The sequence below is a fragment of the Trichomonas vaginalis genome, chromosome I, assembly GCF_026262505.1.
Source record: "Trichomonas vaginalis G3 chromosome I, whole genome shotgun sequence".
Lineage (NCBI taxonomy): Eukaryota > Parabasalia > Trichomonadida > Trichomonadidae > Trichomonas > Trichomonas vaginalis.
Window position 1 is genome coordinate 9,384,728 of NC_067203.1, and position 14,500 is coordinate 9,399,227.

The 14,500-nt window shown below is 31.2% G+C and overlaps 5 protein-coding genes across 5 annotated transcripts; 3 read left to right on the plus strand and 2 right to left on the minus strand.

The window, feature by feature from the left end:
• Positions 1-42: 42 nt before the first annotated feature.
• On the plus strand, positions 43-3,627 carry TVAGG3_0957530 (Ankyrin repeat family; the record flags this gene model as incomplete). The annotated part of the gene is made up of 1 exon (XM_001582799.2): positions 225-3,341. The coding sequence occupies one exon, from the start codon at positions 225-227 to the stop codon at positions 3,339-3,341; it is 3,117 nt and encodes a 1,038-aa protein (XP_001582849.1).
• A 1,599-nt stretch (positions 3,628-5,226) lies between these two features.
• TVAGG3_0957540 (GTPase protein) lies at positions 5,227-6,225 on the plus strand (the record flags this gene model as incomplete). Its single annotated transcript, XM_001582798.1, has 1 exon — positions 5,248-5,838. One exon carries the CDS (start codon positions 5,248-5,250, stop codon positions 5,836-5,838), a length of 591 nt encoding a protein of 196 aa, XP_001582848.1.
• A 72-nt stretch (positions 6,226-6,297) lies between these two features.
• Positions 6,298-8,068, plus strand: TVAGG3_0957550 (WD40 repeat-like family; the record flags this gene model as incomplete). Its single annotated transcript, XM_001582797.2, has 1 exon — positions 6,422-8,047. The coding sequence occupies one exon, from the start codon at positions 6,422-6,424 to the stop codon at positions 8,045-8,047; it is 1,626 nt and encodes a 541-aa protein (XP_001582847.1).
• A 552-nt stretch (positions 8,069-8,620) lies between these two features.
• On the minus strand, positions 8,621-9,821 carry TVAGG3_0957560 (actin; the record flags this gene model as incomplete). Its single annotated transcript, XM_001582796.2, has 1 exon — positions 8,661-9,791. The coding sequence occupies one exon, from the start codon at positions 9,789-9,791 to the stop codon at positions 8,661-8,663; it is 1,131 nt and encodes a 376-aa protein (XP_001582846.1).
• Positions 9,822-11,350: 1,529 nt separating this feature from the next.
• Positions 11,351-12,494, minus strand: TVAGG3_0957570 (STKc CDK like domain-containing protein; the record flags this gene model as incomplete). Its single annotated transcript, XM_001582795.1, has 1 exon — positions 11,412-12,494. One exon carries the CDS (start codon positions 12,492-12,494, stop codon positions 11,412-11,414), a length of 1,083 nt encoding a protein of 360 aa, XP_001582845.1.
• Positions 12,495-14,500: the final 2,006 nt, after the last annotated feature.

The window sequence follows — 14,500 nt, forward strand, 5'->3', positions numbered from 1 at the left end:
ATAAGATCCTTATATAAAATATAAATATTTTATCGTTTTATTTTCTTGTTTTAGAAATGTTTTTTATTGAAAAATCAATAAAACTAACTCCAAAATAAAATTTTTGATTTAAAGACACTATGATGACACCAGGCAAATCTTCCAAGACACCTATCGTCGGGAATCTAACAACCCTAATTTTTTGACTAGTCAATCTTTTTTATTTTTTTTATTTTATTTTTATTATGAGTTCTGACTATTCCAAACAATATGCGGATTTTATAGGGGCGCTTGAAAAGCTCTTCCACATAAAATCTAATGAACCTATCGAAAATATGTGCAGTATAATTACAAATACTTTGATTTCGAAGTATCAACTTTCAATCAAGCAACTTACAAAGTTAATTCATGAGGCAATTAGATACAATTATGGATCCGGAGCGAATTACGTCAAAATACTCGAACAGATCGGGGCTGACCTCACCAGAGTATCGGATTATCATTTTGAAACGGAGGGTTCGATTAAATTTATAGTTATGCATGATCAAATTGATAAGTTCAAGGAATATTTAACTCAAAATTCAATATCTGGTGATATTTTTCTCGAAATTCCTAATTTCAGGAACAATCCTTACGATATGGATTATTTTGCAGAGTTATCACTAATTGAAGCATGCGCATACTTTGGATCTGTTAACATTTTTTATTTCTTAACCTCAAATCATATTAGTGAAATAACTGAAAATTGTCTTTGCAGCGCAATAATTGGAGGAAATCAAGACATCATCAACGAATGCTTGAAAAAACATAAAATGGATATTGATTGTCTCAGAAGCATTATAAGAACACACAATCACAAATTGCTTGAATATGTTTTAGATAATGAGATATTCGAGCTTGATGATTTATACGGTGAGGATTGGAAATGGGAAAAAGAAGAGAATTGGATGTATGATGCAAGCTATAAACCTGTTTATGAAGATATCATCAGATATCAAAACCTTAATGCCGTATTTCTTCTATTCAAAAGGAACAAATATTACATCTTTCCATGGGGTGCTGCATTTCCGCAAACAATAGATATTTTCAAAAACAATACATTTTCAAACAAACATAATCACACTAAATATGGAATTATTTATTTTGCAAGTAAAGCGCAAAATTCTAATATTGGCAGATTATTACTTGAGTCATACAATCAAATAATAATCGACAATAATGAAGGAGATGATGAATGTATTTCACATGGAGCAAATATCAATGAAAAAGACAAACATGGAAAAACCGCTCTTCATTATGCAGCAATTAAAAATAGTAAAGAAACAGCTGAACTTCTTATTTCACATGGTGCGAATATCAATGAAAAGGATAATAATGGAAAAACCGCTCTTCATTTTGCAGCAAAATATAATAGTAAAGAAACAGCTGAACTTCTTATTTCACATGGTGTAAATATCGATGAAAAATATAATTACGGAGAAACCGCACTTCATATTGCAGCAGAACATAATAGTACAGAAACAGCTGAATTTCTTATTTTACATGGTATAAATATCAATGAAAAAGATGAATATGGACAAACCGCTCTTCATTTTGCAGCAATTAAAAATAGTAAAGAAACAGCTGAACTTCTTATTTCACATGGTGCGAATATCAATGAAAAAGGTGAATATGGAAAAACCGCTCTTCATTTTGCAGCAGAATCTAATAGAAAAGAAACAGCTGAAGTTCTTATTTCACATGGTGCGAATATCAATGAAAAGGATAATGATGGACAAACCGCTCTTCATTTTGCAGCAGAATATAATAGTACAGAAACAGCTGAATTTCTTATTTCACATGGTATAAATGTCAATGAAATAGATTATGATGGACAAACCGCTCTTCATGCTGCAGCAATAAATAATAGTAAAGAAACAGCTGAACTTCTTATTTCACATGGTATAAATATCAATGAAAAAGATAATGATGGACAAACCGCACTTCATATTGTAGTAATTAAAAATAGTACAGAAACAGCTGAACTTCTTATTTCACATGGTGCAAATATCGATGAAAAATATAATTACGGAGAAGCCGCTCTTCATTTTGCAGCAAAATATAATAGAAAAGAAACAGCTGAAGTTCTTATTTCACATGGTGCGAATATCAATGAAAAGGATAATGATGGACAAACCGCTCTTCATTTTGCAGCAAAATATAATAGAAAAAAAACAGCCGAATTTCTTATTTTACATAGTGCGAATATCAATGAAAAGGATAATGATGGACAAACCGCTCTTCATTTTGCAGCAAAATATAATAGTAAAGAAACAGCTGAACTTCTTATTTTACATGGTGCAAATATCAATGAAAAGGATAATGATGGACAAACCGCTCTTCATTTTGCAGCAAAATATAATAGAAAAGAAACAGCTGAATTTCTTATTTTACATGGTGCAAATATCAATGAAAAGGATAATGATGGAAATACTGCTCTTCATATTGCAGTAGAGAATAATCTTAAAGAAAAAGCAGATCTTCTTATTTCACACGGTGCAAATATCGATGAAAAATATAATTACGGAGAAGCCGCTCTTCATTTTGCAGCAAAATATAATAGAAAAGAAACAGCTGAAGTTCTTATTTCACATGGTGCGAATATCAATGAAAAGGATAATGATGGACAAACCGCTCTTCATTTTGCAGCAAAATATAATAGTACAGAAACAGCCGAATTTCTTATTTTACATAGTGCGAATATCAATGAAAAGGATAATGATGGACAAACCGCTCTTCATTTTGCAGCAAAATATAATAGAAAAGAAACAGCTGAATTTCTTATTTTACATGGTGCAAATATCAATGAAAAGGATAATGATGGAAATACTGCTCTTCATATTGCAGTAGAGAATAATCTTAAAGAAAAAGCAGATCTTCTTATTTCACACGGTGCAAATATCAATGAAAAAGATGATTACGGACAAACCGCACTTCATATTGCAGTAAATAAGAATTACAAAGAAATATCCGAACTTCTTATTTCACATGGTGCGAATATCAATGAAAAGGATAATGATGGACAAACCGCTCTTCATTTTGCAGCAAAATATAATAGAAAAGAAACAGCTGAATTTCTTATTTTACATGGTGCAAATATCAATGAAAAAGATAAAAAGGTAAAAACTGCTCTTCATATTGCAGCAGAAAATAATTTTAAAGAAATAGCAGATCTTCTTATTTCACATGGTGCAAATATCAATGAAAAAAATAAACATGGAAAAACCGCTCTTCATGCTGCAGCAATAAATAATAGCAAAGAAACAGCCGAACTTCTTATTTCACATGGAGCAAATATCAATGAAAATGATAATTACCTGTAAATGGAGGTGTCTTCATAATGAATCCAGCAACAGGACAATTTTATTTCAAAATTTCAAAATTTAGTAAACACATTTTTCTACGTAAAGTCTCCCTATCGTTTTTGCCTCAATATTGAGCGAGTCTCTATCAAAAATTTGAAAAAGAGACTTTACGAAGGAAAAGGAGTTTATATCTAATGCTCATTTATTTGCCCAATGTAAATATCCTTCGCCAAAATCTCAGAATTAAGGAAATGGAGTTTTAGAAAATCAACTTTTGTAATTATTAACAGTAGGTATTAATCCGAATAAACTATAATTTAGAATATGACACTTTTTTGGAATTGGAATAACTGAGTTTATCCATATTGCCGATATAGGGTCGAAAAGTGACAATAATGGAATAATTGAATTAGAATAGGGTTTGCTAGTAAATTAGGAATTGGAATTTGGAATTTTGAATTAGAATATAATAAAATCGCACATATTTTTCTTAATAATAAGATTGAATATTTACTCGCGAATATGACAAAAAATGACCATAAATTCTAGATATGTACTATATGGTTATATTACTATGATGATTTATATAAGGTATATATAAGGTAATTGTTAATAATATTCAAGAATGCTAATTGTTAATAATATTGTAGTGTGAAATAATTTATGAATGAAAAGTGTGAAAAAATGTCACCATAAATATGACTAATGTCAATTTATACTTAGTAATACATATATTATACACACTACTATAGTAGTATATATTACTATGTTTTGCCTATTCAGAGTTGTTATGGATTCATCTGCATCAATGAATTGGCATGCAAAAATTAACATATTCTCAATATAACTATACACATAACCCTAATATCAATATAAATACTGCATATGATATAACACATTCAAGACATATTATCAATATATCATAATTTTTCTCTGGTCTGAGACCAATCTTTCTAATCTGTGATTAAGTAAAAAAATTCTCGGTTATTCTAAAAAGACAAATTAATGAGATTGCATTACAATGCATCTATTAGGAAATTTTGGTGTTAATAAATTGAATAGTTCGAGTTTAGGATTTTGACTTCGCTAAAAAAAATTGACTCAAAATACACAAAAAATGAAATAATTTGAAGTTAGAGATTGAATAATATTATGCATGAGGAGCTATTAAATAAAGTTGTGTATAAGAATATTGCACTTAGATTAATAGAAATAGAATTATAATTCAATAATAATGATGCCTGACGAAAATGATAATTTTGTCACTTTTTCCAGCCTAAATTGATAATAAAAAAATCGTTCAGATTTTTCTTTAACACATTATTTTCCACCAGCACACACAACCATATATCTTTTATTTATTTATATCAGCAATATATCTTACATATCCATATCTTCAACAATATTTTCTATGTTGTTGATTCCTATTCCAGAAGCATGAATTTAATTCTGATGACAAATCTATCTTTCAATTCTTAATTATTGACAAGAATTTTTGATTCGGATAAAGTAAACTTTATACGCAATTCCAAATTCAAACCGATTCCTGATTCATGATTAATTCCATTATTGTCACTTTTCGACCCTATATCGGCAATATGGATAAACTCAGTTATTCCAATTCCAAAAAAGTGTCATATTCTAAATTATAGTTTATTCGGATTAATACCTACTGTTAATAATTACAAAAGTTGATTTTCTAAAACCTCAATGTTGAGTCTAGAAGTCGAATACGAAAAATCTTACAAAGTTCTTACAATTTCCTTCTTTCAATTTAGGATCTTCTTTTAAAAAAATAAAAATGTAATATATAGGTTGTAAATCAGAAATATATAAAATTTTAAAAAGATATTATTTATCCGGTGTTATTAATTGAAAAATGTAAGATACCTGATTTGGTAAGAAATTTGACATTTTTTAAGAAATGAACAACGCTGAATTAAAGGTTGTATTAATTGGAGATTCTGCAGTAGGAAAAACATCCCTTTTCCTTAGAATGAAAGGCGATGATTTCCTTGATGAACAAAGTCCAACAATTGGCGTATCTTGCTCAATCTTTCCAGTCAGTACAGAAAAAGGAGTTGTTGAATTTAACATGTGGGATACTGCTGGCCAAGAAAGATTTAGAATTATTGTTCCAATGTATTTCAGGAAAGCAGCAGTAATTCTTATTGTTTGCGACATCTCCTTACGTTCATCATTCGAATCTATTCCAGAATGGGTCAACCTTATTAGAGACAAGGCTCCAGATGATGCTAAACTTATTATTGTTGGAAACAAATGTGATCTTCGTAATGAAAGTTCAGTATCATTAGAAGAACTCTGCAATATGGGTGAAGAATACAATGCAATTCTTACTCTTGAAACATCTGCTATGAACGGCATCGGAATTGACTTATTAAAGGAAACTATCGCTGATCAAGCATTTGTTGTCCAATCGGCAACAGAACCATCTAACAAAGTTGATATTACAACTACGGAAACACCGAAAGACAAAAATAAGTCTTGCTGCTAATTTTTTTTAATACTTTTTAGTTTTATTACAGCAACTGAAATATGTATTGGTTAATTATCATGACTACTTATGTTTCTCAGCGGTTTTGATTAACATTCTTGAACCGAATAAAAAATTATTTATTTAATGCTTGTGTTAAAGAATCAAACACTTTTCAATCATTCTAGAATTTTTCAACCGTGTTTTCGATTTAATAGTATAGGAAATATTTTTGATATTTAAAATTTCTATAATTCGCTTTATTTTATTTAAAATTTCTATAATTCGTATTACAAGACAATTGTATTTTTACTCAGAGAGTCATTGATATCATACTTTGATCATTGCAATTTTTGGTTTATAAAATTCTTCGGATGAGTGCCAATCATGCTTTTATATAGAATCATACGCGGCTATATCCCTCATATGATGTTAAATGGCGTAAATTTTACCTGTTTGAATTTTGATTTTAATGAATTGGTCAAAAAGAATTTACAATCCCAGTAAATTTATCATATGTGATTTTAAATTAAAATAAATCTTTCCAAAAACGCCTGAATTGTGTCTGCAGGGGGAGAAACAAAATAAAAAGGTGACTCTAAGAATGTTTGGAAGTAATCAAGAGAATATTACACACGAACAGTATCCTCTTGACAAGTATTTGAACTTAATTAAGGAACCTACTACTAATGATCCTCGAATTATTCAAACAACTAAAAATTCTTTCCTTGATTGTCAAATATTTAAGCATTCTCCAGAAATAAAGAAGCTATTTGCCTCCAAAGAGATTTTAGCTTGCAATTTCATTCCAGAATATCAAGTATTTTGGGTATCTTCATCATCATTGTTTTACTTGATTTCAAATGATTCTAAAATTATCTTCAAATCTAAAACAAGATCCCCAATTATTACAGCATTCAGCTACACATTCGAAAATAGAAATCTGTTAATACTTTCGAGACAAAATTCAATTTCAATTTTAGAAAAAATTAAAGATACATACAATCAGATCGAAGTCAAATGCACTATGCCATATGGCCTCAATGTTACTTGCGGTTATAAGGAGTATTTAGGCTGCGAAGACGGTTTAATTCGTAAATTTAATTTAATCCCATTAAACAACTCTGGACTTAAGGTTGTTGTCGATGATATATCAGTAAAGACTGAGAAAACACCAGTCAAATACATCTTTGAAACGCCAAAACACATTTGGTCAGCATTAGTTTCAGGAACTATCATCAAATATCGAGTATCCAATGGCAAATTGGTCGAAGAATACAATGAAAACCTCGGAAATATTACTTGCATCAAAGTTTTCCATAATTTCCTGATTATCTACAGATCAAACTGTTCCTACTACGCAATAGATGTTAACGCTAACCCTAAGAACCCAAGGCCGACCTATTTTATGACAAATTTGGAAAATTATCTTGGATTTGATTTATTTTCTAACGCTTGCTATGCCAATGGCCTGTTTGCTGGTTTGCATTCTGTCAAACAGGGCAATGACAAGCTTTTCGTCGTAAAATCTCCAACAGAAAAAGAAATTTATCTTTGGAAAGCTCCAGAATTCGGAAAAATCCAATGTTTGACACAAGATTCTGACAATATTTCACTTGTATTATTCACAACTAAGGGAATTGTCAGGATTTCTGAGAAAATTTCCAATCATATAAATGAGATTCCTTGGATTCTTGCCAGATACATCACAAACTCGATATGGCAGCCCTCTTCAGGCCGTGCATTACAGAAAGTCATTCAAGACTTCTCTAATTTCTCAAATAATGTCAAAATTCCAGCAGATCTCTCCAAAGACACAGAAAGGTACATTAATTCTCTTCTTCAAGTTGTGAATTCTGTCACATCTGATAGAGACCAGAACAAATCTGTCTTCTCGTTCATTTTCGACTTCCTTCAGACAAGTCACATCACCGTGCCACTTATAACATCCACTGTCACAGACAACGTCCTCAAGTCATCTCCAGACGAAGCTGCCGCTGCTTCTGAAGCCGCACATGCAGATATCGAGAGGAAATTCATTGAACCTCTTCTCAAGAGAGATAAGGACAGTATCAGCGATAAAGCGCCAGAAAATCCGATGTTGGTCAAGGTCGCAATCAAACTTATTGATGAATGGCTGGCTGAGAGACCTCCGAACAGATCTCAGCTCGAATCTCTTAGAGATCAACTTTATGACTCAAATTGCCAATTTGTATCAGATGTAATATGAAATAGATATAATTTATAGATTTATTTATATATATAAGACTAAAAAAAAATATTTTCGTTATCTTTAATTGTCTACTTTACTATCTTTATTTATGAAATTGATTATTATATGAAATTGCTATGTTATGAATAGGGAAAAGAATGACTACAATGATTTCAGATAAATTTGATTGATTGATTGATTGATTGATTGAAATCAATTGACTTAATGGCAATTCAAACGAACTTAGTAAACTCATCAATATCATTTAGTGTTCCAGATTCTTATAAAAATCTTGAGATAATTTCCTTATAGAAACCATCACTCAATTTTGCATCCTCCCTTAACGTCTCTTTCATTGATATTTGCATCATATGAAATAAGACGTTTGACAGCCTCTTTTATCAATTTTACAAATGATATTCATCCAATGCATTCATATCAGTGAATCAGAGGGTGATTTATATATATATGTATATATATATTTATGTATAAAGACTCTTGTCGTCTATTTTGGAGAAAACAAACAATGTGTAACATTTGTAGTAGTACAAAAAGATCATGCAATAGTTATCATATAATAAGATGAGAAATTATTAAAAAAGAGAGAAAATTATCAAATAAAACCGAAAATTTAGAAGCACTTGCGGTGAACGATGGATGGGCCAGCTTCGTCGTATTCCTCCTTGGTGATAACCATCTGTGGGAATGTAGCGAGGGAAGCAAGGATGGAGCCACCGACCCAAACGGCGTACTTACGCTCTTCTGGAGCAACGATCTTGACCTTCATTGTTGGTGGAGCAAGAGCTGTGATTTCCTTGTCAAGACGTTCGGCGATGCCCTGGAACATTGTTGTGCCACCAGAAAGAACGATGTTAGCGTAGAGATCCTTACGAACATCGATATCGCACTTCATGATAGAGTCGAAGAGTGTCTTGTCGATACCATCGTATTCCATACCATCGAAGTATGGCTTGAAGAGCATTTCTGGGCAGCGGAAGCGCTCATTGCCGATTGTGATGACGTTGCCATCTGGAAGTGTGTAGTTGACGTTGATGGAGGAGTCTGTAGCGGCCTTCTCCATTTCAGCATCGAAGTCGAGGGCGACATAGCAAAGCTTCTCCTTGATGTCACGAACGATTTCCTTTTCGGCTGTTGTGTTGAAAGCATTGCCACGCTCTGTGAGAAGCTTGACCATCCAGGCTGTGAGATCACGGCCAGCGAGGTTAAGTCTCATGATGGCGTGTGGAAGGGAGTAGCCTTCGTAAATTGGAACTGTGTGGGAAACACCATCACCAGCATCGAAAACGATACCTGTTGTACGGCCAGAAGAGTAGAGAGAAAGAACAGCCTGGATGCCGACATAGAAGGATGGGACGTTGAATGTGTCGAACATGAGGGAGATCATTTTCTCACGGTTAGCCTTTGGGTTGAGTGGGGCTTCTGTAAGAAGAACTGGGTGCTCTGTTGGGTCAACACGAAGTTCGTTGTAGAATGTGTGGTGCCAGATCTTTTCCATATCATCCCAGTTGTTGACGATACCGTGTTCAATTGGGTACTTGAGGATGAGGACACCAGCCTTGGAGCAAGCTTCATCACCAACGAAAACATCCTTGGCGTTGCCACCAACTAATTGTTGTTTGTACTTTGGACGGCCGACAACGGATGGGAAAACTGAGCGTGGGGCTTCATCACCAGAGAAGCCAGCCTTGCACATACCAGAGCCGTTATCGATAACGAGTGTCTGAACGTCTTCTTCAGCCATTAGAAGAGAATGTGAACTGATCAAAAAATGACGGTTTTATGCTGATTTGATAGGGCATACCTTTGCTTTCATGTGGGTTTTCAGAACGATAGGAGATTCAATTTAATGATCTCTTATCTTTTCAAATTTGGATTTATTGCTATTTTGATGTATTACTAATTTGGTGTTAAATGATAAAATATGTAAAGACATTTGACAACTTTTGAGAGCTAGTTTTGACGCTTTCTCAATTTTTGATTGATATTTTATATTTTTATGGTTAGGATAAAATAAATTTCATCATTGGCTGTTATGTATTATTCAATAGATTTCATAAAATTGAATAACTTCGGAACATTGTCCCGAATATGGTTATCTCACCTCATTGGATATTTGAACTAACCATAATGTCTTATTAATAAAAGTTTGGATTTTATTCAAAAACGATTTATAAATAAATTGGTCACACAATTCATTTTGATCAAACTCAATCGATTTGAGAAATTTTTATTGATATAACTAGTCATTGTATTTATCTCTCTATTCTCCGAATTTGTTCTTCCAAATTTTCTTTGATTTTCTCATTTTCTCTTCATTTTTCTAATAAATTCCAAAACATTTTCAAAATTTCGAATTTTTTTGAAAATTTTTAAGTGTTTACTGGATTCAAATATCGATATGGTAATACTTAGATTCACTCACACAAGCAAGCAAAACAATCTGCAACCTTTCTTTTAATATTTTTTGATATTCTCATTGTCAAATTTGCTTCAAACTTTCACATATCATTAGTTTCATATAGTGCGTTTCATATTTCATTCTTATTTAGTTATCGGCAACAAGTGTATTCGTCCATTCTTTATTTACGAAATATACAACTGAAACTCCCTAATAAACAGATAGGTTATCACATGTACAACAATATCTATATGAAGATAGGTCAAATAACAAATTTCAAATTTTTCAATATATTTTACACCTCGAAATAATACAAATTCATCTTTAAATTTCTTAGTAGATCCAAGATATTTCACATTTACATTCCTTTTTCAGATACAGATCTTCTACCGATAAATGTAAAGGATTACATATTGGTATGATTTAAGAACACGAATATGAAAGATCTGATATATCTAATTCTCTACTAATTACCTTTTAGTAGTCTTTTTTCTTATATGATTTCATTTCTTTTCATAATAATCCGAACAATATTTATCCAATATTCCATATATTTTCGAACTTGATATTATTCATTTACATAATTCTTATGATACCAATGATTTCTCATTTTTGATTTGAAATTTTCTTTTTTTCGATTTGAAACATATTCACTAATAATATATAACACATGGAACTTTGTGTCATAACTATTTTTAATCAATTCGAGCGATTTCTGAGTTAAATCTTTGTTTGTACTTTCATAAAGACTAATCTGTTATCAGAATCAGAAACCATCTCATATAAAACTAATTCTAGTTTATATATTTGATCATTTAATTCTGTGATAATTTTTGAAATTTTCGATAATTTTTATTTAACAATAGTTTGATGAGTACAATAAAAATTCTATAAACAGTGTTGGAAATGTGTATCACAATATAAAATTTACAATAATTTACAAAAACAATATTATATAATTCTTTAAATTTCAGCTTTCTCAGGTCTTGGTGGGGAATCGTGAGCAGATTTATCTTTCTTATTCTTGCCGAGCTCAGCTGATGCTTGCATTTGGTGCATTTCCATTAAACTGATCGGAGGAAGCTGAGAAGCTTCAATTGGTTGGCCATTACGTGAAATGAAAGGATGCATAAATGCCTCCTGCATAGAAATTCTCTTTGATGGTGTTAACCTGCACATTTTTGAGATTAAATCTGCGGCACCTTCGAATTCAGGTGGAATTGTCTTTTCCAAGTATTCAAGGAGGTTGCCTTCTATCTTCTGAGTAAAAAGACCACCTTTGTCGAGCTCTTTGAACTCTGGCCACTCTTCATTGTCAGGTGTACCTGTAATCTTGAAAATTGCAGTAAGTTGATCTATTTCTTTACCTATAGGGGCCTTGAAAAAGTATTTGTTGGTGCAAAGCTCATATAAAATGCATCCAACACTCCAAACATCAACTTCATATTGATAATTTTGACAGCCTAAGATTAACTCTGGTGCTCTGTAGTATAAAGTGATAACATTATATGTATACTTAATATCGTCAGACTTAAATTTGCGAGCTAAGCCAAAATCGCCGATCTTCAAAACGTTATCACGAGTAATGAATAAATTTGCAGGTTTTAGATCACGATGAAGTATTTCTGCTTGCTTGCATTGAAGCATTGCAAGAATTAATTGACGGGAGTAGCATAAAACCTGTTTTGTTGATAATTGTGGAAAATCTGTTTTGTGGAGTAATCCAAATAAGTCAAATTCACAGTAATCAAATGATAACCATACTGTTGACGGCTTATTTGGTTTGTATAATGTAATTACATTTCTTAATCTGATAATATTGTCATGTTTTAGTTCTTTTAGGCACTTGATTTCTCTAACAGTATTTACAGGAAAGCCGTCGTTTGGCTTTAGGATTTTAATCTTCTTTAGAGCAACAGTTTGTTTCTTTCTTATATCAAGACACTTATAAACCTTGCCATAGGTTCCCAGACCGATCTTTTCTACCTTGGTAAAGAGCGTACTCAGATCCTTTGTTTCTATGCTAAAATCATCGCTGGAATCCATAAAAAGATTTTGATTGCTCTCAATTTCGATATCTCGATTTTCTGTTTTATTTCGAGAGATTAGATGAAATTAAGATAATCTTGAGAGAGAAATTTTCATCTGAAAACATTTTGACTGAAAAATTTCGATTCCTACAGCCAATGTAAGACAATATTTATATGTAATAACAACCACTTCCGTTAATGACATGCATCCATGATGAGAATCATTGGAAACAATTAAATAATGTTCATATTTCATATTTCATTTAGAGATTGAAGTTCTCTCAGCAACATAGGAATCTCCTTTAACACACATACCTTGAATATGAGATAGAGAAATAGTCAAATTTTTATTTTCGCAAAAGTAGTATATGAGTGCGGGTTGTGTGACTTTTTTTGTATCATCTATATATAGACGATGCATTAAAATATATTTATTTATAAATCATTACAAAAATTAACATTAATTTTAAAATAATTTATTTTTTTATCTTTTATAAAAGAAGCTATATATAGATGATGTCAGATATTCCGCGATTAATTAAACATTGTTTAAATCCTGAATGGGTTAAACTTCAATTTAAAAATGAAGATTGTGAATTATTAAATGAATATGAAAGCCAAAATAAGCTAATGAGGTATAAATATAATGATAAAGAATATTTAATTTCATGGAATCAATGGAGTCATAATCAAAGACCTCATAAACGAGAAGAAGAAATTGAAAATAATGAAATGGAAATCATTGATGACATTAAAGAGGATGGAATTCCTAAATTTTGTAGAAAAACCTTTAGAACTAAGTTAGGAGCATATAAACGTAGAGTATTAAATCCTGAATATCTTAAACATCAATTTAAAAAGGAAGACTGTGAATTATTAAACGTTAATGAATATGAAAATGCTAAATCAAAACTGAGATATAAATATATTGGAAGTGATGAAAGGTGTAAAGATAAAGATAAAGTTTATTCAGTTTCATATAATAACTGGCACACGTTGGGGATAAGAAAACATTTAGGAGATTATGGTAAAAGTTCCGAATTCTTCAAATCTAGTATGTATGAGAGAGTAAAAGAAATCAGAAATAATTATTTTCATGAATGATAAATAAACTTTAAAAATAAATTGAAACTAATGATTATTTGAATTTATGAAATCAATTATTTGATTCATTCTTTCTTCAATAATTTCTATTCTTTTTGTTAAATCATCTATTTTCATTAATGAGGTGATTCTTGATTGAGGAATAGATTTTAAACTAACAACACCTTTTATTTTTGAAATTTTGAATCCATGACCCTCCGGGTCTTGGACTCTGTCCTCAACTTTAAACATTTTATTCAATTTACATGTTGTCAATTCTTCAAATAATTTTTTATTATTAGCATAATAGTCATTAAATTCATCAACAGATGAAAAAATTTTTATTTCAGTAATTGGTTTAACAACATTTATTTTTTGTTGAACATTTTCACTTTCATTTATTTCTTCCTCCTCTGTTTCATTTATTTTTAAAATCGGTTTCATTTATCATTAAATAAAAAATTAGAATATAAGTGATGAAATATATTTTTTAATTAATATTAAATCAGAGATGGCGGCAGGATTCTTTAAAAAATTATGGGAAGGAATTAAGAAAGCTGCAAGTTGGGTTCATCAAAAGATTATTAAACCCGTTGCAAACTTTTTGGCACCAGTAGCGAAAACGGCAGGAACTATCATAGGAGGAGTATTAGGTGCTAAAGCAGGTAATCCGGCGATGGGAGCACAAGCAGGTAACGCAGTTGGTGGAATTGCTGAAGGAATACTTAATAAAATAGGGGGTAGATAGTGGAAAAATAAATAAATAAATATTATTTTTATCTTAGTATCGGTTGTAGTCGACGATAAACCTTATCTCCTTTATTTAATACTTCCCTTACCGGAACATTAGGTGCTATTTGTTCAGCAACGTCACTAATTGCTTCTTTATTCTTAAATATCCAATTTGCTCCTTTCTTAATCCCTTCCCAAACTTTATGC